General features: G+C 41.2%; 3 protein-coding genes across 3 annotated transcripts; all 3 read left to right on the top strand.

Moving 5' to 3' along the window:
• Nucleotides 1-19: 19 nt before the first annotated feature.
• isca1 (iron-sulfur cluster assembly 1) lies at nucleotides 20-4014 on the top strand. Its single transcript, XM_037099246.1, has 4 exons — nucleotides 20-170; nucleotides 2331-2384; nucleotides 2935-3040; nucleotides 3274-4014. Exons 1-4 carry the CDS (start codon nucleotides 90-92, stop codon nucleotides 3420-3422), a joined length of 390 nt encoding a protein of 129 aa, XP_036955141.1. The 5' UTR covers nucleotides 20-89; the 3' UTR covers nucleotides 3423-4014.
• Nucleotides 4015-4325: 311 nt separating this feature from the next.
• LOC119020119 lies at nucleotides 4326-6709 on the top strand. Its single transcript, XM_037099245.1, has 3 exons — nucleotides 4326-4534; nucleotides 5301-5793; nucleotides 6527-6709. The coding sequence occupies exons 1-3, from the start codon at nucleotides 4478-4480 to the stop codon at nucleotides 6625-6627; spliced, it is 651 nt and encodes a 216-aa protein (XP_036955140.1). The 5' UTR covers nucleotides 4326-4477; the 3' UTR covers nucleotides 6628-6709.
• Nucleotides 6710-9461: 2752 nt separating this feature from the next.
• On the top strand, nucleotides 9462-16114 carry psat1 (phosphoserine aminotransferase 1). The gene is made up of 9 exons (XM_037096887.1): nucleotides 9462-9667; nucleotides 10946-11006; nucleotides 11301-11370; nucleotides 11985-12190; nucleotides 12963-13135; nucleotides 13292-13461; nucleotides 14176-14304; nucleotides 15456-15593; nucleotides 15717-16114. The coding sequence occupies exons 1-9, from the start codon at nucleotides 9611-9613 to the stop codon at nucleotides 15817-15819; spliced, it is 1107 nt and encodes a 368-aa protein (XP_036952782.1). The 5' UTR covers nucleotides 9462-9610; the 3' UTR covers nucleotides 15820-16114.
• The last annotated feature ends 6903 nt before the right edge of the window (nucleotides 16115-23017 follow it).

Below are 23017 nucleotides of genomic sequence, written 5' to 3'. Positions count from 1 at the left end.
ATCATTAAACGGTCTGCATTTCAGGAGGCGGTTGCCATTTTTTCCAACAGGCTTGCGCAGTTTAATGTTTTGATTTTAACTGTAGCAACATGTCTGCCTCCATGGTGCGAGCGACCGTCCGAGCGGTCAGCAAAAGAAAGATATTGCCCACAAGAGCCGCATTAACACTGGTAAGTTGTAAACTGTGTTAACAAACTCATGTGCAACACTTTTCTGTCCGTTCTCTACACGTCCGTTCGAAAAGTGTGATCGAAACACCGGCGACCGTTTTGTGCTTGTAATGTTACGTGATCCAAAGTTAGCTAAGCTAACGTTAGCAAACCTGGGACTTGAACGTCACACGCAGTACAGTTCGCTATGTTCTTAAGCGAAAAATTCCTGTCACATTGAAAATTACATCGTTGAAATTAGCTTACTTTAACTGATATTCACCCTGGTGTTGTTATATAACCAAGACATGTTGTTATAAAAACTGCTATAGCCAACAATGTTGGTCCCCGGCTTGGCAGGATGCTAAGCTAAGCTGTAGTTTGGTAATGTGCCAGTGACTGTCCTGTTCAGAGAACACTGTCAAGACGCATTAACTAACGTTGTCCTACAATTTTGAAACAATAGTGTCTTCAACAAGGTTATACACAACTAAGAAGACCCGCAACACGCAGTGCGACAATTGTAAATGTATATTTTAAAGCTAGTGATTTAGCGTTGAGTATCCAAGTTCCAATCCTAATAGACTGTTTTTTTTAAGAAGTAGACATCAATACAGCAGAGGTCGCTTATTCGCTCACTCCGACTTTTACACACTAGCAAGCTGCGTTAACCTGTTTTGACCTCAATTTCTTCTGATATTTGTAATTTCAAAAAAGAGAAATGGAATCGGCCGTTGCATCCAAATGGGTGTCATTAATTAAGGAACATTATGCGTAAATGAGGGAAAACATGATGTAGATCACATGCTACACAGCACACGGGTTCACTGGATTGTCGAGCATGTGCTACAACGGCGTAACTCAAATGATTTGGCCATCACAATAATCAGATCACCTGGGTTGGCCACCAGTGGTGATTTTGGAGGCGTGTGGTGGCGCACCACTTAACTATAGAAACGCTGTTTATGAATGCTGCTTTGGATGCACTGAGGCATTTGTTGCAAGTCACTCTTTTCAATCCATCCGAAAATGTAGTTAGCGGTCTGATTGTTTGGGTGTTTTGGTTTTTTTGCATTTCCATGTCTCTTTGTTTGTAATGTTGTCTCTTAAATTAAAAGTAGTACTGGTTGATGAGATATTCAAATAGGATTGTAAATAAGCAAGTAAATATTTGTTTATAAAGTGCCTTTCAATGTCTGAGTTGCAAGATACCATTCCAGCAAACACTGAGTGGAAGATGAACAGGAAATGCGTATTAAAAACCCCCAGCAATTATAAGTAGGCACTTGGTATAGCTGGTTGTCAGTGCAGGTTTGTGGTTTGTAGTTAAAGGCGGGATAAAAAATTCACTAATGTGAGCATAACAAGCTCCACCAACAGTGCTACTGAAAGATAATGTGTGTGTATGGTGGTCTGAGCTGATAAAGACTGAAGTAGTAATGTAGTAGGACACCGCTCAACACAGAGTCAACAGCAGATAATAAAGGCTTCTGCTGTTTTCTTTACCGGCAAGGACAAAGATATGCTTAAACATCTTATGCCTTCACATTGTACTATAATAATATATATATATAAATTATCTAATTTGTGTGTGTGGCTATCATACCCTTTTATAAATTAAGATGAAGGACAAGAACTTAAAATCCATGTGTTACTGTCGACTACACATGCTGCACAAACCATCAATTCACTAAGTACCCATTGCACTTGGTTGACAATGTAGTTATGAAACAGGCTGTGACACAGTTGGGATGTACTGTACATTTGGAATCACAGCACAGTTGCACACATCCAGATGAACACACCGGCTTTAAGGGATTAGCACCATGTGGCTAATGAAGTTCACCTGAGTCTCCCAAATGCCTCCACGTGAGAGCCCAAACACTGAGAACCCTCATTTGTAAACCTACATTCACTCAGCAACAGCAGCAGCTTCAGAGTGCAGATTGCAATTTTGTTAGCACTTGAAACTAAACAGTATGACCGTGGGGGGTGCAATGTATCAAAACAGCCAAATAAACTTAAACCTGCGCCAAATTATGCATTGTTTTATTGTCATTTTTCTCAGAATTTTTCAAACTGTTACAGTTTTGCCAAAATACATTACTTCCAGCTGAGTCCACTGTGTATTGTTGCTGTGAGTGCTAACCTTTTATATTCTGTTGTTGTTCTTTTCTTTAGACTCCATCAGCTGTGAACAAGATCAGGGTATTGTTACATGACAAGCCAGAATATGTGAGTAATTATGTCCTGCATTCACTAAAACATCATATTATCAAACTATGTTGCTCTGCGTCTCAAATTTTTAACACAGTGGGTTGCTGTCATTACAATAATTTACGCTTCTCTACTTTGGGTTGTGTAAAGTTAACTTCGATCGATAGTTTACCAAAAATAGAATGCCGAAATAAAGCTATACATAACCTTTCCTCTTCCTTTACTAAAGTCACATCTGTTTTTATGGACTAAGGCTAAGTTAGAGCATTCACACAGAGCCTTTTCATCTGTTCCCTGTGCTGAAGATTTAAATCTCAGTATTGAATGAGGTAGCAGCTATTTTTTTTGCAAACAGGTTGTAACATATAACTGACTTCACCTTTTAAGACTTGTGTGTCACAGGACTTGTAAGTATTAACCACAAACACCTTTTGGTCTGACAACATGTCTTGAGGACCCAGTTCTGCATTCCATCTCTCCTTAGTCATGCAGGAACATGAAACTATGATTGAAACTACAGTTATTCATAGATTAGACTGAAAGTTTATGTCCTTCTGGCTCTCTCTAGATCGGTTTGAAGGTTGGAGTGAGAACGCGTGGCTGCAATGGACTTACTTACACACTGGATTACACCAAGGAGAAAAGCAAATCTGATGAGGAAGTGGTGCAGGACGGTGAGTGACAAATTGTTTTTGTGCTTTCCTTTTTATAGTAAAGTATGTGTGAGATATGAAGACAAGCAAAGATTAGATATAAATACAAATTTTCTGTTTTTCATCTTTTCATAATGTGCATAGCCATGTGTTGCAGTATCTTATTATTGTACCACTAGAGGTTGCTAAAGTGCATTTTCAAATTGTACACACTTTGGAACTTGGGAGTGGTAATAGCTCTACTTTTCTCGCAGGTGTCAGGGTGTTCATAGAGAAGAAGGCTCAGCTCACACTTCTGGGAACTGAGATGGACTTTGTGGAGTCAAAGCTGTCCAGTGAATTTGTCTTCAACAATCCCAACATCAAGGGCACATGTGGCTGTGGAGAAAGCTTCAACATATGAGCATCAAGGAGCCTCCGTCCTCCCAGCGCACCCCTACTCCTCCCACCCAAACCCCTGTCCCACCCAAAAAGACTGATAGGCTGAATGTTGACGGGAAACATGAGGAAATCTCTTGAGATGTAGTTGTGTCTGCGTTACTACCACTGCTCTTCCTGCAGAACACCCAAACACGCACACTCGTGAAGCCCGTTTATGTTTCTGCTTAGAGTAAGCTCTAGTACAGTTAGTCAAAACCATCAACACATTGATTTTAGGTTCAGATGTTGTTGACAACAGCTTTTTTTTTTTTTTTTTTTAAATCTTGCTCTGCGTCTAAACAAACCTTAGAATGACCTCAAAAGCAAAGTTGTTTTATTATTTCAGTGACTGGCTGCCATCTTACACATATACGCACAATGTCTTCAGTCAAGTGAAGCATGACACAGGACGTATTCTGTTATCAAGTTTGGATCTATCCACTAACATACATACACGTCTTGGTCAACGTCAGGGGTCTGATTAACACTGTCAGCCAGTGTACTATCATCCAGTGTAATGTACCAGCGGTATGCAGAAGTGGAAGAGTTTGAGTGTCTTGAAACTGCTTTATTAGTTTGTATAAGTATATATTTATCTCTGTGTGTAAATATAAAGAATGTAAAATAAAATCTCCCTTGAACCACACAAGCGCACAAAAATAACATGCACCAAACGTATCGACACATACGAGTACATGAGGTTTATGTTGGATTCTTTTGCTTGATCAATGACTTTGTATAGACTGTGTGCTCTGAATATTTGTAACCTGTGCAATATTCCTGTGTACATATGAAATAATAAATGGCTACATCCGGTAATATAAAATCGCATGTCATGGTTGCCGTGGTGACAGCTCAGTTGTCAAAACCAGATGAAGTCTGTGTCACTGTTGTCATCACTCTTCTGGTGATTTGTCTGTTCAGGCAGCAGGCAAAGGACATAGTCATTTTCAAACATTTGTTTTTAATCTGTATTTTAGGGTTTTAACAGCACTACAACAACAAGCTGGAACTCTGCTTAAGTTACCTTATGTGGTCATGGACAATCAACATAAGCACGGAGGGTCAGACAGCAGAGAGTCTCATGGGCTTCAGGTAGCGGAAAATGTTCTTAAAAATGGCTGTGTAAGGAATGCTAAGGGACAATGGAAGGTTGCACAGATATTTCCTTGTTTTATTTATTTGGAAGTCATTTTACTACTGCAGTTAGTATGCTAACTGTCTAGGCCTCGGCCTGAAAACCTCTTTTGCTAGTGGTGTTAACACCAACACTACCCGATAGTCCAACTAGCTGCACAGCTAACTGAGCCAACAAGCTAACAGTAGCTACAGTCATGGGTGTATAAACAGAATACAGTTTGCAGTTATACTGTTATAACTTTTAACAGGTGTAAGTTGTTTGGCTTTTTAAAAGCCAAAAGGAAGATATAATTAGTAGTTTTCAGTACTGCCTGGCTGAACGATGAGAATTAACAGAACAGTAAAGTTGCAGCTGGAAAACGATAAACAATGAGCTGGAAAAAGACTTTGTTGAGGTGAGGGGACCTGCTGGACTGTACACTAGTAGTGATCCCTTCTATATTATAGGTCATTTGATCACCAGCAGATATAAAAATGTTAATCAGTGTGGCTTTAAATGTATTGCTATCTGGAAAGTTACTGGTTTTAACCCACATGTATGTTCGTCAACCGGCTCTTAGCAAATGTTTTGCACTCAAACATGTATGTTGCCTTTCTTTCTGTACTTTCCTTTTGGTTTTATTTAGACTACTTATGCTATGAATTACAGTATATTTGCTTGGAATTTAAGCCCAGGTGTTATCTGTTACCTGATAAACTATCCTGCTGTCACTTTGCTCAGATTTCAGAGTTACACAAAGCTTTGGCTGAGGTGAAATCACTACCTCGTGACATCACACATATTGACCCGCGTAACATCCGCGCCTCCCTCTCAGTCCTAAAGAACACAGAGAAGGGCACCTCGAACACTCGTGGGTCCTTCAGATCCAGAGCCACGCTCCCCGAAAACATGAGCCAGCTGTCCAATTGTCAGTTTCCGAGGCGGGACCAGCTAAGAGAGAGCTTATCCGCCCCAGTGCCTCTTCCTGTTCCCAACGCTGCGTCAACCTCAGCTGAGGAAGGACAACTGCAGCCCAGCTTACCGTCCTCACATCTTGTCTTCCTTGCTCACCTGGTAGAAAAGTCCAAGATGCTGCCGTCTGACTCCATCTTTTCTATTGGAGAACGGCTTAAGAGGCACGAGATACATCCACACATACTGGGTGTGCAGGCTTGGAGCAAACGAAGGTCCTGTGGGCCACAGTGGATACGGCCAAAACAGTTTCCCCAAACAGGTCAATAACCAATTATTCTTTACATTGACAGATACACATGGATTCCTTATTGCTGTCCCTCCACGCAACAGGTTGGAGAGACTTACACTGTTTTATAGTTTTCTCAAGATACCGTGGTTAATACGCAATGTAGTTTGATGAAAAATTAGATGAATGCTGCAGCAAAGTAAATATACTAAGATCAAAATATAAGACCATTTGTTAAACCTACAACCTACATACAAATGTGAACAAAAAAACAGGAAAATCTAGGGGCGAAATTCCCAATGTCTGCTACTTTTACAATAAATCAATAAACGAATACCTATTCTGGGTGTAACAAATAAGTGCCTCCAGGCACCAGGGAAATAAAATGTCAAACTAAAGGTTTGAATCAACATCTGAATGAGGGTGAGAGCCACCAAAATCCCTAACCACCAGCAGTGAACAGATAAACTCTGATATGTATTAAACCACAGAGGACATGTGAAAGGTGATAATGTAATAACTTATTTGCAGTCTGAAAATTGGCTTGGTTTTTAAAGATTTTATCTTTTGGGGGAACTCCTTCATAAGAAAGCAAAGCTTGTTAAAATGAACACACAACTTTACTCACCACAGGACATTGCGCCTTGTTTTCTTACCCATTATGAGCATCGGTAGAGTATCCAGTTATGGTGCATAGATGGACCAATCAGTAGATCACTTATGGATCCTTCACTGACTGACTGAATCCTTGTGAATTCTGATCCAGGGTCAACCACTGAATGGTTCTTTGAGGATCTGGTGGACCTCCAGAGGAAGCTGTTTTTAGGTGCCTCAAAGCAAACTGGATTTCAGAGGAACAAGAATTGACTTGCCACGACTTGTAAGACCACTCAGCTGAAGAGAGTCGGAGACACAGAAAAGATTAAATGAAACCGAATAATTAAAACAGTGTGCTGTTTTGTTTTGTTCTTTGCTTTGACAGGCATGAGATCCTGTTTTTACCTTTTCTTCCTATTTTAAAAAAAAGAGGAAAAATAGAAGCAACGGTTGTTAGATGCTCCTGCTCTGCTGGCCAGGATGTAAAACTGGCTGATACTTGGCCTCGTGCCTTTTGCAGGTTAAAGCATCTGATTATGAAGTAATTTGCAGGGGTTGGGCACTAGGCTGTGGATTTCTCTCCATTCCAGCTTCTAACCAGAGATGCAGTCAGTTAGCCTGGAGTCGTGGTTTGTTTCAGTTAGGTTATGTTTGTTTGTGTTTGTGTAGAGGGCCAGTCCCCAGCTCTCAGGCCCTGTCGGGTTGGTCTGACCTTCTCTTGTCTTGGCTGGCCCATCAGTTTGTTTGTTTAGGGTTTTTTTTTTTTACCTTGAATTTGGTCATTCATTCATTTAAATAACTAATCTTCTTTTAAACTGCAACTTGACTTAGTTTTTTGTGTCAGCGCTCTTTCAGTGCACCTCCTGAAGGAGGTCGTAACAACTGCGGTAAGTATTCACTGGCCCTGAATGCATCCTAAAGTGTTCTGATCTGTCACTCTCAGTCTTACTCCGACTCCTCCGTCAACCCGCTGGTTTACGCCTTCATGGGCAACAACTTCAGAAAGGCCTTCAAGCAGCGGAGGTGGATCGCCAGGCACCCAAAGGAGAAGCACAGATGCACTGTCTTTCATCCAGGTCCTAAAGGGCACACCGGACCGTTTTGGACACTGTACACTCATTGTTTATTTATTGTTTGTTCTGGGGATGAGAGCAGGGACGCACATATCATCCATCCACTGTGACACAATGTGTGGCTTGGCATGAAGAGTCCTAAGAACACCAGTGGATAATACTCACACACTCACACACACCCACACACTCACACACTGAGTAGCCTGCCGTGTGATCTCTTATAAAAGACGAACCAATCAGTATCCTCTCGTGACGAACACGAGCTGCTGAAATGTAATTATCTCTGTCACATTTTCAACCTTAACCGAACTGCTGCAGTCAGCTCACTGGACGTCAAGATGTTTGAGGTCCTGGTTTTTATCTGTTTCTCAATGAGGTGTAAAAAAAAAAAAAAAAAAAAAAAAGTGTGACATCTGTGACTGTTAGTGACTGCATCCACAGCGTTTAAAGTCCCACTCCAGTAAAATATGTGCCTTTCTTCTGGTTTCCAAGAGACTTTTACTTGTACAGTCCATTATCACAGATCACAGTTTGCCTCAAGGGACCGACCCCCTCTGTCCTTATGCCCTTCTGATGCAGATGGGAAACAGAAAAGGACGAGACATGCAACAGATGTGTGCAAAATACACCACCGTAGAAGAACTACAACACATGTGGACGATCAGGACGACAAATTTATAGATGGATTACAAACATACATTAAGAATTGATCCAAGAGATTGTCGAGCAAAGTCTGGCCACCAGGGGAACCCCAATCAAGAATATTATTTATTTATTTATTGACATATTAAATGAATTAAGCAAGTGACATAAATGAATGAATGAATGAATGAATAAGTCAATTCATTTGTGTCAATAATTGCACAGGTGACTCTGCAGTGGTGGGAGGGGGACCCCAAATCAAATTCTGCTTAGGGCCCCCAAAAAGCTTGGGCCGGCACTGCTTGTGTACACCTGGCTTCTTGTATGAATATATAGTAGAGGGAATGAGGGTGTAGGGTTAGGGGTTAGGGTTTATTCATAAGAATAAATGAAGTAAATCATATTAAGCGTGTCTATGTTTTGGCTGTTTGTGTAGCGCTGTGCTGGGCACAGCTCATCATGGTCTAACTGGATTTAGATTTTGTCATGAGGTTTCTCTGCTCCTCTAAGAGCCTCTTTACTTGCACAGAGATCCTTCCTGTCCTCCTTCAGACACAACATACAGACGTTACGTTATCTTTAAGATAGGAAGCAGAACAGATTTAGAAATGTCCAAACGCCTGCAGGACACATTGATTTACTGGCGATAAGAAGAGCTAAAGGTTATAGTGCAGCTGTGCGTTTCCCAAATGACTTAAAATGCTTGTTTTGTTTTTTTTTGCACAGTGGAAATCTATTGGCTAATCATTTCCATTACATTTCAACCGAGTGTCAGCCTTTTACTTTAGTTACTTTAATACAGTGACAGAAGGGTTTTAGGGTCCATTTGATAGTCGTAATAATTATAAAATGAAGAGCATAAATGAGGCATGGCCACTGTCCTGTGGCGTAACAATACAACCAATCAGTCTCGAGCTAAATCGATATTGACCAATGGTATCCGTTTACCAAACAGACATGTGACACCGGCCAATGAAATGGCTGGCTGAAAGTCTGGCTCGGTCGGGATGCTTGTGTTGCCTTCAGGTGATGCCGAAAATACTAGCGAAAGACCAATACAAGACACGGATTGTACTACAGTACAATAAAACACAATAAAACAAGAAGCACGGGACCCTTCATGACTACATCACTGATATAACATTAACATTTTATTCATCATGCACTTTTAAAAACAGAGCCACAACGTGCTTTACATGGTTGAACCAGGATAAGGAAACATTGAGACGAAAAACACGCCAAACAATAATATAATAAAACGACAACAGCAACAACAATAATAAAACATCTGTGCTTGTTTACTACTGTTGTAAATATCCCACTGTCACACATAAGCTATACAGAGCGAGTCCCCATATTGCAATTTTACGAGGCGCGCCTGAACGCGGCACACACTGCAAGATAACTGCCACCCGCACCGCAGCCGAGGAGCGTCGGAGGAGAGATTCAGTCGAGTAAGAGAGAGGCTGCGTGTGACAAATCATCCACATCTGCGAATCGGCCACCCGTCATCTGAACGCGACAACTCTTCTCACACCATGGACCAGAAACAAACCATCTACTTCGGCGCCGGACCCGCTAAAATCGCCCAATCCGTAAGTGCGGCTCCTCATTTAGACTTGCGTGAGTGCATAATGTGAGAGAGAAAGATTGTGGGGAAAAAAGACGAGATGACTGTGTGTGTGTGTGTGTGTGTGTGTGTGTGTGTGTGTGTGTGTGTGTGTGTGTGTGTGTGTGTGTGTGTGTGTGTGTGTGTGTGTGTGTGTGTGAGCCTCTCGGAAAACAGCTCTTGACACTCCGGTCTGAGTTTGCAGATGCTCGCTGCAGACGTGTTTTTCTCACCTCGACACTTGTGCTTTTTTTTTGTGTGACCGACTTTACATTGAAAACTCTGCATGTCATTATCATCCCTCTCGTAACCAGCCTTGTTGAATCTTTTTTTTTTCACTGCTGCTACTGGCGGCTTGCCATTCGTCCGCAGCTCCACCAGCAGGCTGAAAACACAGCGCTGAGTTGCATCAGCCTTCATTCATTCATGTGGAAAAACCTGCTCCTTTGTGCCTCCATGGCAGCAGCAGCAGCAGCAGCAGCAGCAGGACACTAGGTGGCAGAAAAAAACACCTCGCCAATAAATCACAACTCTGGCTTACCAAGTTTTACACACATCAGCTGCCTGTGTTTTAAAGAGAGCAGGCTCAGTTTATTAGACCTCTGCTAAATTCAAAACACACTCAGCTCTCTGCTTGTTTGTGTTCTGGCCCTCTACATAAAACACTCACAAAGGAGGTTTTTGTAGTATGGAGGGGCCGAAACTGCCAAAATCGAAAATGACATAAGACATAAATGAGTATAAACTAAATGCAGTTTTAAAAAGGACATGACTTTAATTTGGATTGTTTTGTGTGCCATTGATAGAAAGTTGTCACTTGGCTTCATGTACAAGGGGTGAGCCACAGTGGTCATCGCTAAACCCTGAAAAAGGACATTTGTCCTTGAAATCCTCAAAAGATTGCAAAGTTTGAGAAGGGGAAGAAATATAGACTTGGCTCAGTAAAAGTGCTTGAATTTGTACATTTTGTACACATTTTTTTTTTTGTTTTGATTTTCTTGTAATTGTTGTCAGTTCTCTTCTGTAACAGCTCGCAGAAAAAATGAGTGTTTTAACCAGGAAGTAGCCTCTATCCGTGTCTCAAACCGCGCTGTGTCCATTCATTTGGGGGAATTGGGCCTGGAAAGTCATGGAAAAGGCCTTGAATTTGGTGACTTAGAATGTTTCTGAACACAACAGGTTAAAGATGCAGGGAACAGCATGACAAAACACATCCTGAGTCTCCGTTGCTGTTTGAGGTCTCAAGTTATCTGCATGTTTTCAGGTGCTGCTTCAGGCACAGCAGGAGCTCCTGAACTACAGCGGCACCGGCATCAGTGTTCTCGGTGAGTAGAGCGACCAACTGGTTTTCCTTGAATATCACGTTACATGTGCATCGTCTCCAGCTCACATTCCGTTGACTTCAGTGGTGTAGAAATAAACATTATGTATGTTGATTTATATTCTGTCTCATTAAACGATCAGGCTCGTTTCCTAACGCGCTTTCATTGGTTGTCGTTGACTGTATTGAATGCCCTTATAGTACATGTGTGAATTGAGCCAAATATTGTCAAAATCTAATTAAAATGTCCGTGTGTGAGAATAAATTGAACTCTTTTTTTTGGTTCTGTCCACACCAGAGATGAGTCACCGATCAGCAGACTTCAACAAAATCCTGAACAAATCGGAGAGTCTCCTGCGGGAGTTGTGGTAAGTCGTCACGCATCACTTCCTCTTGTCTAAAACAAAGAAACATCATGGCTGCAGCACAATGTGGCGATGATGTTATAAGTCATATTATTCTGCAAAGTTGGCTCAAACGATCCATTATACACATGGGTTACTTTCTCCACAGTCATTAATGCATCGCTCATCAGCTGAACATTTACGGCACTTAGCAGATGCATTTGCCCAAAGTGACTTACAGTTATTCATACATTCATTCTTACACCGATGGCGATCGGCTGCATTTTCCAAGGCATTCTCAAAGAAACGGCCACTGTTTTCAAGTGTAATCTGCATTTTAACTGGTCGCAGAAATCCCGGTTCCATACTAACATTTGTGAATGTTTGTATTGAATGTAATAAAGTCGAACTATGGAGAGACGATATTCTAATATTCCAACATTCGGACTCCACCTTCAGGTCCAACACAAAATATCAGGTCACAGTTTAAGAGAAGATGAACCTGAAAGTTATAACATTTCATCCACACCGGTGGATCAATAGATGTGATTTACTGTTGGTGTTGTGGATATTTTTGCAAGCTGTATCTTTGTTGGATGTGTAAGAAGGTAACATCAGTGTGTCCGCTGCCTTTGCAGGAATATCCCAGACAACTACAAAGTGATGTTTCTGCAGGGCGGCGGGTCCGGACAGTTCAGCGGCGTTCCCCTCAACCTGATCGGCCTCAAAGAGGACAAGTGCGCCGATTACCTGGTGACCGGCACGTGGTCATCAAAAGCCGCAAAGGAGGCGGAGAAGTACGGCAAAGTTAACATCGTCCACCCGAAACTGGACGCTTACACGAGTAAGTCATTGAGCACGGACAGGACGGTCCCAGAATGTAGGTTTGGTAACTCAACTCACTTCTTGGACTTCAGCTCTCACTGGTTGGTCATTAACATTCACGCTGCATTAGAACAGTCTCTCAGCAGAGTCCGGCTGCCCGTCCAGCCTGTTGCGTAATGAACAATAGAGCCGGCCGCCAGTGAAAGACTCTGGAATGTGGGCATGAGTTTTCCACATGGTTGTGTCCGATCAGGGTTCACTAGGTTTCTGGTGCATCCTAATATGTTGAGGCAGTTTTTATCAATGCTTTGGACTTGCATTTAGTTGGATCTCTGTTAGATGAACTCCAAACATGTTGCTCCCTCTCATCTCAGACACACTGGTTTGTACTGAGGAACTTCGCAGTCGGCCATCATCCGGAAAGACAAGTCTCTCCGTTTAAACTTGCATTTAGTTTGGAAAAGTCATTTAGGACATCTCACTCACTGATACAAAACAGAAGAAACAAAAGCAGATCCAAAAAGAGGAGAGATTTTTCTCAGCCCTCCTCTTTTTAAAAAGAATTGGTACAAGAAGTTTGTTTTAGAGGACGAATCTCGATGTTCTGGGTGAGAAGTCATGCCGAATACAGACCCAAAGCTTCTGTATTTCATGACCTCAGAATGAGACTTGACAATTAATTACAATACTCCAGAACTGCCTTCCCCACCTTTATTTTGAAGACCTTCATCTTCATCAAGTCCTTCAGTCATCAAGTCTTGTTTTAACTGTTCTGTCGTTGTCCCCTCCAGAAATTCCCGACCCCAGCAGCTGGACCCTGAACCCCTCAGCCTCCTATGTGTACTACTGCGCCAACGAGACAGTCAACGGCGTTGAATACAACTTCACGCCTGAAACAAATGGGACGATCCTCGTATGCGACATGTCCTCCAACTTCATGTCTCGGCCTGTGGACGTGTCAAAGGTGAGGACAAAAAATTATGACGTCACTGCGTTAGATATTCAGCTCTTACAATAAAAGAATAAGAGGATTCATATACGTTTGACCCTTCATCTTAATTTTATTATTAATGTGTTTAATGTGTTTTTTTTTTTTGTTTTTTTTTTTTGCATTGCATAGTTTGGGGTGATCTTTGGCGGGGCCCAGAAGAATATCGGCTGCGCAGGAGTAACTGTGGTCATCGTGCGAGAGGACTTGTTAGGCCACGCTCTGAAAGAGTGTCCAATCGTCCTGGACTACAAGGTGCAGGCTGAGATGAACTCGCTCTACAACACGCCGCCGTGCTTCAGGTACACACTGACCTGTTTCTAACATGAGAAGCCCCTGTTTTCTTTCAGACTGAGGATTATCAGTCTTAGAGAAAAACATGAAAAGACAAACATGCTGCGTCTCCTCGAAGTACTTTGAATTTTCACCTGATGTGATTTAAAGGAATATTTCAGCATTTCTGGGAAGTGCTCTTATATAAGAGTTGAATGAGAAGATGTTGATAAAAAATAGATGAATAATTTACATATCACAGAAGGACCTTTTTAAAGTGCACTAATTAATATCTGTGTTGTTTGTGAAGCCAAACAAAAAGTGAACAACAGCACATGGGACCACTTAACGTCTTTGTCAAGATTATCCCATGTCAATCCACAATTTATTGTTTTCCCTTGTTTTTTTTCTTGCTTAAAAGAAGGATTAAACAGACAAGGTTAAACAGGTTAAATATAGTGAGAATTAACCATTCAGCAGAGCCAGGCTAGCTTAAGATGCTCTACAGTGAGCTAAACTAGGCTAAGTATATAATGACATAATAGTGGTATGATTTTTTTTAAATTTTATTTTTTTTTTTTGATATAATTCTAAGAATGCATGAAAAGCTTATCTCACATAATATGTAACTTTTCCTTTTGAGGATATTTATAAATGTTTCCACAATTCTGTAAGGATTGAATGGTGATAAACACAAGCAGCAGTGACGGTCATCTTCACTACATTGCTTGTGTGTTGTTCAGCATCTACATCATGGGTCTGGTGCTGGAGTGGACTAAAAACAACGGCGGCTGCGCTGCCATGGAGGCGCTCAGCAAGCAGAAGTCCTCGATGATTTATGACGTCATCAACGCTTCCGGCGACTTCTATGTGTAAGTCTCACAAAATGTTGACGACGCATGGTAAAAGTAGGGAAGTACAGCATCTCTGAGTGATGGTTTAACTGTGCTGACGGGTCGCAGAGTGAAATTGAAGTTTCCAAATTTAATTTATTCATCCCACAAACATTATTAGAGTACATACATAGACAGTAACAAGACATAAGTACACAATACTTTGACGTCAACTGCTTTTGAAGTAAAACTTGAAATAAAAACATTAGCATCATTTGGTATCAGTCAGATTCATCTGTATGTGTTTTGTTATTGTTTTGGCAAATCGATTACACTAAAAATACTATTGTTAGGATGTGAGGAGAGCCTGTAACAGTAACTGTACAAAAGTGAACTCTTAATGAATCTTTTGTTTTATGGGTGGTGGCAACCAGCGTTAAGATGCCGAACTCCAATGAGAACGTATAGAAACGGGCATTATTTGAGAAGAGCTGGATGATTTACACAACATAATCGCATGTCAATCAACACAGTATCAATATTTAATTTGATTTATCATCAATATGGGTATATCAGGACATCTTTACCGTCAGCATATCTGGCTTAAAGGGAAATGGTTTCTTTTTAGCTACAGTCAAGATAAACATGGCAACAATAGTGCTTACTGTATTTAAATAAAGTTACTTGATATCCTTTGTCTCATGTACTGATACTGCAGCAAGTCAAGCCAACTTAATCCAGGAATTTCAATGAAACTGTGATCTGAGCTGCGGTAACGTTGGCAGTCTAGGTTGGTTAGTTAGTTACACACACACACACACACACACACTCCTTTTCAAACCACTTAAAACTATGAAAACACACCCGATATGAAAAATCGATGTGTGATGAAATACTGACTTATGGACCAGGTGCTGGCTCCAGCAGTGTGCCTGCAAAGTATTAACTCTTTTTCATGATAAAGCTTGAGGGGAAAAATGATAACAGCCTCAAGAAAATTGAGTTTAAGCTACTTGAGCAAACCAAAGGTCACTTACGTCAAACACTCGTAGAACTTAAACGCTCTGTTAGCCACTGTCCTCTTGAATCGTTTTTGAATTTTCTTGGGAAACTGTCATTTTATCGATGTGATGAAGTGAAATATCTTAATTAGAACTGCAGTACTTACTTGCTGTCCCTCCCCGTCCCAGGTGTCCTGTAGATACGGCTTGCCGGAGCCGCATGAACGTAACCTTTCGCGTGGGGAAGAAAGAGGGTGACGAGGCCCTGGAGAAGAAGTTTGTGGAAGGCGCGTCCAAACGTGGAATGATGGCGCTAAAAGGACACAGGTCTGTCAAAAACACGCGCACTGCTGTTTCACCTGTTAATTTAATCACTGTATTTCAAGAGAGAATACAGGATGCATGATGGATCACTTATCTTGGAATGACCCTGTTTGTCTCCCTCTGCAGGTCAGTTGGAGGAATTCGCGTCTCTCTGTACAACTCTATAACCGTGGAGGAGACCGAAGCCCTCGCTGCCTTTATGAAAGAGTTCCAGAAAGAGCACCAATAAAACGGGCTGTGCTTAAAGTCGGCTGATGCCACGTAATGGCCTTTTTCAGACTACACTAATCTTGTTTACCTCTGCTCGAGAGCCATGTTGGGTCTGGGGTTGCACCTTTTTAGATGTTTTGTAACATTCATTGTTCCTGATGAGCTTTAACCACTAATATTGGCAGTAGGGTCATAATAACATCTGTTTTCAAAGAATTACTATTTTTAATGAATGTGTCAACTATCAGTGCTCTGATGTACATACTGTTCCATACTATTTACATTCCAGTAAATGTACCTCGGCAGGACCTTGATTATTGCATTCCTTGTCTTATGTTCTGTGTTTATGATGATGAACATTTATTATAATAATAATAATAATAATAATAATAATAATAATAATAATAATAATAATAATAATAATTATTATTATTATTATTATTATTATTATTATTATTATTATTATTATTATTATTATTATTATTATTATTATTATTTGGCACCAGAGTTACAAGGTGCCTCACAGGCATTAAAAATACACGGGGGGTATTGAAGACAGGTACATTTAGATGTTGAAAAACACACAAAACAAAATACACTTTAAGAAAGCACAGCAGTTAAGAGCACGCCCTAGGATGAAAGAGGTTTTCAGTTGGGATTTAAAGGTGGACACAGACCTGGTGATTTATAACCTCTGATATCAATGTGTGATGGTTTCTCACCTCTTGGTCTGTCAACCAGAGAGGGCAGAGAGAAACTGCAGTTGAGCCCGGTGTTCAGTTACTCTTCAGTAAAAGTTTGCAGCACGGCTACTTTAAAGCACAGTTGGCCTTTTTGCCTGTGAGGTTAAGCAGTCACCTCCCACTACTGAGCTGACAGCAACGGCAGCTCAGTATGTAGGAGTGAACAGGTCCGGAAAACACCAGCAGGGCGGCCGGATGGCTTCATGGTGAGCGAGGCCGTCCTCCATCTGGATGTCCAGAGGCCAGTTCCCTGTTGTATTCACCCCGCTGAGGCTCTTCACCGCAGCAGCGCCGGCTCTGAGCTGTGAGTGTGTCCGACCCTGACCTCTGACCTCGCTGGAGGGGGAGCAATGGAGTAAAAGGCGAACTGAGAATTTCATTACCGGCCTCAGATGATGTAACGTGTCCTCAAAGGCTTATGGAAATACAAAACTATCGCGTAGGTTGCTCTCACAAACTGACAGGTTTTTTTTTAAATAGAAAAGCTTATTGTGAGAGTGTGTGTGTGTGTGTGTGTGTGTGTGTGTGTGTGTGTTTTATCAATGACTCTTTCCTGCTTCACACGTGAGAGTCGTGACCAAACCCAAACCTGCCGACAATCTGTTTCATCACTCGACATCTCTTCATCTATGATGGGCCTCTTTGGCTCATAAAACCCACCAGATTAAAAACAAAGAAATGAAGCCCACTGGTCAATATTAACAAAAAGAAAGTCAAATTAAAGGTCCATTGTGTGGGATTTAGGGACAAAACTGATATTCATATGTTTTTATTAGAGTAACATCACCTGAAACGGAGCGTTCTGCTCCTCTTTGTTAGGTTACAATGAGCTTTTCACAGAGTCCACCATGTTGCACCGCCACATAAACAGACAAACCAAACACCGGCTCCAGAGAACGCCTTTGCACATTTCCACTAGATGCCATTTAATGCTTAACACTGATGTTTTAAAATATAACTAGAAGCAAAGGTTGATTTTGAATATGTTAAACATTAAAAGACGTCACAAGCATGTCGTAGAGAACAAGTAACCACACCGGGACGTAATGACCCTTCTTTCTTGGTAGAAGACAGGAAGCTGATAAGTGTTTCTCAGTATAGCACACATCTTTCCGTCATAGAGGCTGTGTTTCATTTTTAAATTGTCTCTTAATTTGGACTTTGATCCATTATTAAAGCAAGAATTTAAATACGTATCAAGAAGAAATATTAACATTCCACTCTTTGGTTGTTTCGTTCTGTGTGTCAGTATTCAGTTTAGATTTTTGGGACTCAGATGTGGGATTCTTTGTTGCTGTATAATTGTTTTTTCCTTTTTCAAAATGTAGACTATTAATTAACAAACTGCAAAAAAAATCTGCTGTTATGTCACAGAAACTGCACACCTCTAAATAGGGTCTTCTTGAATCAGGATTTGAATTATGCATAAAACTCACCTTTTGGGAAATGTATTTTTACTTTAGAAAAATATCATTCTGGGTCTTTCTAGGGTTGTGTAGTATTAGAATAGCAAAAATGAAAAAATAATATTTTCTATTAAAAAGCAGAGGTTATGAAGTGTTTCTCATGAGAATAATCGACATGTCATGTAAAACATATTCAAGTAGTTAAGAAAAAAAGACTTAACTTCATCAATAAATTAAATAAATCTATTCAGAACAACGACCAAAGTTCTATTGACTCATTATCCATAAGATGGCCAGATATATGAAGTCTCTGCTACAAGCCTGAACAAAAGCTAGATGTCTCTTGCTGCAGATGACCTCTAGGGGGAAGTGTTCATCAACAAACTTGTGTTTGGAAACTGTGCAGATGATCAGACGAAGGTCTGACTCTGGTCATGGTGATTTCTTATGTCGCCCACGCCACTGAATGAGGCTTTATTAGCATGATAGGTTTGATTAAATTCATTGGCAGGATCTAATTGTGGCCTTACATCAAAGAGGATGATTAAGCTAAGTAAGTTTGATCCAATCGTGCTAAGTTTGATTAAATCAGAGCGTATGATGGGACAGATGAGTAATCTATGTATATGAAAGAATGGAATAATAATAATAATATGGTAATGAATACACAAAAACAGTGTGAGACAACATGGATCAAAACAATTCATAACCAAAAGAAGGGCCATTTGATCATTATCATACCTGCAAGCATGCCTCAGCTAAAGAGCAAAACCACACATCTGTGCTTCACAATGCTTTGACCAAATCTTCATAGTTCAGCATAATTGTATTGTTCTTAACAAGCATTTATTCCTCTCAAAATACCTTTTAAACGCACAAAAAAGCGCATCCTCTAACAGAATACCGCGTTCTGCTAAACAGTGTTTGACTGCACCGAATCCTCTCAGACTCGTGTAAAAAGGCATTTTGTGTGGAGTGGGCAGGGTGTTTTATCTTCATCTTCATTATCATTTTCAGCTCTATCGGTGCATGAACGGTTGCATGGGAGGAATAAGTGAGAAATGAACTTCCAACCCGGTCGTCCTCTCAACATGTTTTTCAGGCTTAGCATCCGCGTTGTGCTACAGCGCCCTTTTGTCGAAGAGTGATCCTTTAAGTGGTATTTCTCATTAAATTCCATTATTCTTCATAGATTTAAAATACCTGTTGATAACTACCCACATGCCGGGTGATCGTGAACTTCTGAAGCTGGCTCTTTCTTTTTTTTTTTTTTTTCCCCGAGTCAGGCGACGAGCTATTTTTCTTACTTTCATTTTGAAATGTAATGAAACACAAGGTAAAGTTGATCCAGGAGTTATTATTTTATATAACATCCCAGATGATTCTCCCCAAAAAAGTAATTTTGGCTGTTAGCAAATATCAATACCAAGAGCAGGGGAGAGGAGTCTGAATGCTGCTGTTGACTGTGGATCCCCAGGGCGGGAGAGATGTTGGACCTGCTGCGAAGGTTTGTGTGCTGAAAGGTAAAAAATGTTCTGCCAGAGTGAGGTATTGCTTTAAGCCCGATGAGTTTCGTGTCTGTGCGATACGACGCGGCCTCATCATTTCCTTTACATTTACATCTGCTCTCTAAAGTCGTACAGTAACGGCTCGTCTTCGCTCGTGATCACTTTGACAGAGGCTTCTTCGTTTTTTCCCCGTCAGCTGAAGGAATGTTGGCATCATCTCTTTTCCACCTCCTATTAGTGCTGCAGGGGCGTCAGCACACATCTGAGCTTATTTATTTCCATCTTTAGCTTGTGTCAAGTTTACCAAGACCTGACACTCTCAGCATATTCACCACCTACATCCCTACAGACGGTTAAGCTATTTCAGCTCATTTCCTTTGTGCTTTAGCTCGGCTCCCAGTTAATTGAACCTCACCTGACATGCGTCACAGCCGTGGCGCCTCAGAGCGTAGACACAGGGTGTCTGTTGTGACAATAGAAGGTGACAGGTGGAAAGAAAATTGTGATTCTATGTTGGGGATCAAGATGTAGTCCAACACCAGCCTGCTAACATGTTCACACTAACACTGTTCACATGTCAGTGTTTAGCGGGAGTAATGTTTGTGCGCCGCTGTGAAATAATCATCAGCAAATGCAATCATAATCATAAAGTCACCCTGACAAACTGCCATTATTACTGTTACAGGTTCTAGTATTTCGCTGCTGTTCTGTGTGTGGTTTGTCCAAGTGGTGTTGCCGTACCACAGCAGAACCTGTTGGTAGCCACATCAGTGTCGACCACCATCCTGTCTCGCCCCCCCTCCATGTCAGCTGCCTGGCATGGCCACAGTCTTGTCCCATTCTGTTAATAACTGTATACATTTTTAATGTTTTCAATTAAGATTCTTTACTCTTTACTTATTTAGAACTAAACACAGAGTGGGCCCACAGCTGAATTTGATGGAAATGTCATTAGTTTTGCAAAGTGTCTGACGGTCTTGAGATTTGGACCCAATGCTGGTGCAAGATGAAAGGCCGGGGACGTTTCGTGCTACGCAGAAATTCAACAAATGTCGAATGCATGTTGCACTGAATTTGCCAGAATTAATGTTGGTAATGTACTTTTCTGCAAACTATGGTCATGTTGGAACTTCACTATGTTTTTTTATGTGGCAACTTTACATTTCAAAACACCTGGTTAGGGTTAGGAAAAGATCGCATTTTGGCTTAAAATATCTGTTCTGATCGCCACAAATACAGCTGAGGTTGTTCCAACTTGTCGTTGTTGCCATAAACACTGCAATTAAAACTGACCTGGGGTCTTCCTGAAAATATCCAGTGGTGTCACGCTCACTGGCTTGGCATCCTTTTTTTGTTTCTAACTCCACCATCGTTCCCTCTACCCACTGTCATGATAGTCGGCCGATAAATATGTAATGTGAACATGATCTGAAAGGTTTTTGTAGATATGTTAACATGGTGCACAGTGTGTGACACGTGCAAGTGAGAACATACCATCGGACAGCAGAAACATTAACTGCCAACACTTCATCCTGATGACACTGCCGTCCACAGAGCCACGGCGCGGCTAAAAACATGCTCAGGTGAGAATCTGAGAAACGACAGAATCCAGAACAGCAAAGTTGTGAGTGAGTGAAGATTCTAGCAGCCATGTGGATACAGAGGCTGATTTGGCTCAGAAAAAAAGGAAACCTGGGAATCTATACTGTTATGTAAGCCTCCAGTGACAAATCAGAAAGTCCCTGTGGTTGAACCGGGACCTCCACTTTAAGCTGAAATGCAATAAGATCCCATGTTGCCCGAGGCATGTGAGAAACAGTAAATGATGTAAAAGGATTAGTGTGAGGTCTTTCCCCTCAATATATTTTTTTTTCTATAACATGATGTCTCTTCCGGGAGTAAATGTCTACTATTACAAAGCCAAGAGACCTTTAAACCCCCCACGGCCCGTTGAGAAAAGAACTGGAACGAATCAGAACATGTAAATTGAAGGAGGAAGCTCTATCCCTCTGACACGATTTAAGATGGCTCATTAGAAGTGTTGATGATGAAGCTGTAGAACTTGTACAGTCCATTAAAAAGTGCTGCTGTGGCTACAACAGCCACTGGAGGGCACAATAATTGATCGCAGTCATGCATTAATTGGAACAAACCTGTCAACAATTTGTGCATGTTTGCGAGTGCTTGACTGTGTTGAACAAACCTTTGCTGTTTGTGCCTCTGGCTGTGAAATGGACTGCGCAGTGTGACTTCATGGCCGTCAAGGAGGAGAAAAACAACACTTTTTTGGTGGGGAGAGAATCCTTGTTAAATTTGAGTTCATACCAAATTAAGCTAATTTAACAACGAGTAGTGGGATATTTCTTAAGCAGATGCGCGAATGTTTTGCTCGAACGCGAGCGCAGTGCAGACAACCTGCCTCACCTCCCAGCAATTTCCCCCAAAATATTGTCCATGACCCTGCTGCCGCTCCACCTCCAAGCAGACAAAAAAAAAAAAAAAAAAGGGGGAAGTGAAAGATAAGAAGAGGCGGAGGGGCTTTGAAATGTGAGTAGGGTTACAGCCGAGATGGGAAGGTTGTGACGGGATTGTGTGGTGATTCTCGTCCTGTCAAGCCCACTAATGTCGCGGTAATGCCACCGGCAGGCTGCAGTAAGACGGTGATAATGAAAAACACCGGGGAAGACAATATCAAATGGCTCCTCTACATCCTACAGTGGAGATTAGTCGACACAAAAGTAGGGTGGCAGAGGCAGAGGAAGCAGAGGCAGGCTTTAGTGCTGCTGATTGAGTCTCTTGTCAAGAGCTCCATGCTTGCAGCATGAAAAGTTACTGTGACTGACATCCTTTATATAGCCTATTTCAGACACACACACCCACCCACACACACACACACACACACACACACACACACACACACACACACACACACGTACACTCAGTTTGCACGGCCTCTGAATCTGTTTTCTATAGATACTGTATATACTGTCTGCTCATACAATTTATCCTTAAACTAGTTCATTCCCCTTTTACTTGGAAATGCTCAGTGTGGCCTACAGAACATTTCTTTAGCACTTCTTACCCCAAATGAAATAAAATATGTCTGTTTGTATTGCCACACTGCTACATACAGTATTGAAATAACTCACTCGTGGATCTACACAGTGTTTTGGCCATGCAATAAAGTTGAATTGAAGGTGACGGAGTTTAAACAAACAAGTCATAATATGTTGAGTTTCTAGCTACCTTCGAACAGATCAAGCATTTCTATAGTCTTTATTCTAAACTGAGTTAAACTGGCCTCAGCTTTTCCTGCATGTTCTTAAACATCTAATTCTATGACAGTTTCCGTCTTGCTGCATTCACATTAAAAGCTTTAATGAATTCCAGAGGGACAATACTGTGAATGCTGCAAGCATTGTCACACTACTGATACACCACAGATATGTTACATGTAGAGCCAGTAACTACTGATTTGGTGAACTGAAGGTCAAAAAACATCAAAACCTGCCTGGATCCAGCTGTTAAGTAAAAGTTTATTAGGTGTCAAGTATTTCAGT

This window comes from Acanthopagrus latus, chromosome 5 (assembly GCF_904848185.1).
Source record: "Acanthopagrus latus isolate v.2019 chromosome 5, fAcaLat1.1, whole genome shotgun sequence".
Lineage (NCBI taxonomy): Eukaryota > Metazoa > Chordata > Actinopteri > Spariformes > Sparidae > Acanthopagrus > Acanthopagrus latus.
This window is presented reverse-complemented; position numbering and strand designations above follow the sequence as displayed.

Excerpts from the sequence above, each read along its gene's own strand:
- psat1 (XM_037096887.1), top strand. The coding sequence starts at position 9,611 with ATGGACCAGAAACAAACCATCTACTTCGGCGCCGGACCCGCTAAAATC. Across the intron at positions 13,136-13,291 it reads GGCCTGTGGACGTGTCAAAG|TTTGGGGTGATCTTTGGCGG; the intron begins GTGAGGACAAAA and ends TGCATTGCATAG. Across the intron at positions 14,305-15,455 it reads GCTTCCGGCGACTTCTATGT|GTGTCCTGTAGATACGGCTT; the intron begins GTAAGTCTCACA and ends TCCCCGTCCCAG.
- isca1 (XM_037099246.1), top strand. The coding sequence starts at position 90 with ATGTCTGCCTCCATGGTGCGAGCGACCGTCCGAGCGGTCAGCAAAAGA. Across the intron at positions 171-2,330 it reads CAAGAGCCGCATTAACACTG|ACTCCATCAGCTGTGAACAA; the intron begins GTAAGTTGTAAA and ends TCTTTTCTTTAG. Across the intron at positions 3,041-3,273 it reads TGAGGAAGTGGTGCAGGACG|GTGTCAGGGTGTTCATAGAG; the intron begins GTGAGTGACAAA and ends CTTTTCTCGCAG.
- LOC119020119 (XM_037099245.1), top strand. The coding sequence starts at position 4,478 with ATGGACAATCAACATAAGCACGGAGGGTCAGACAGCAGAGAGTCTCAT. Across the intron at positions 4,535-5,300 it reads GAGAGTCTCATGGGCTTCAG|ATTTCAGAGTTACACAAAGC; the intron begins GTAGCGGAAAAT and ends CACTTTGCTCAG. Across the intron at positions 5,794-6,526 it reads AAAACAGTTTCCCCAAACAG|GGTCAACCACTGAATGGTTC; the intron begins GTCAATAACCAA and ends ATTCTGATCCAG.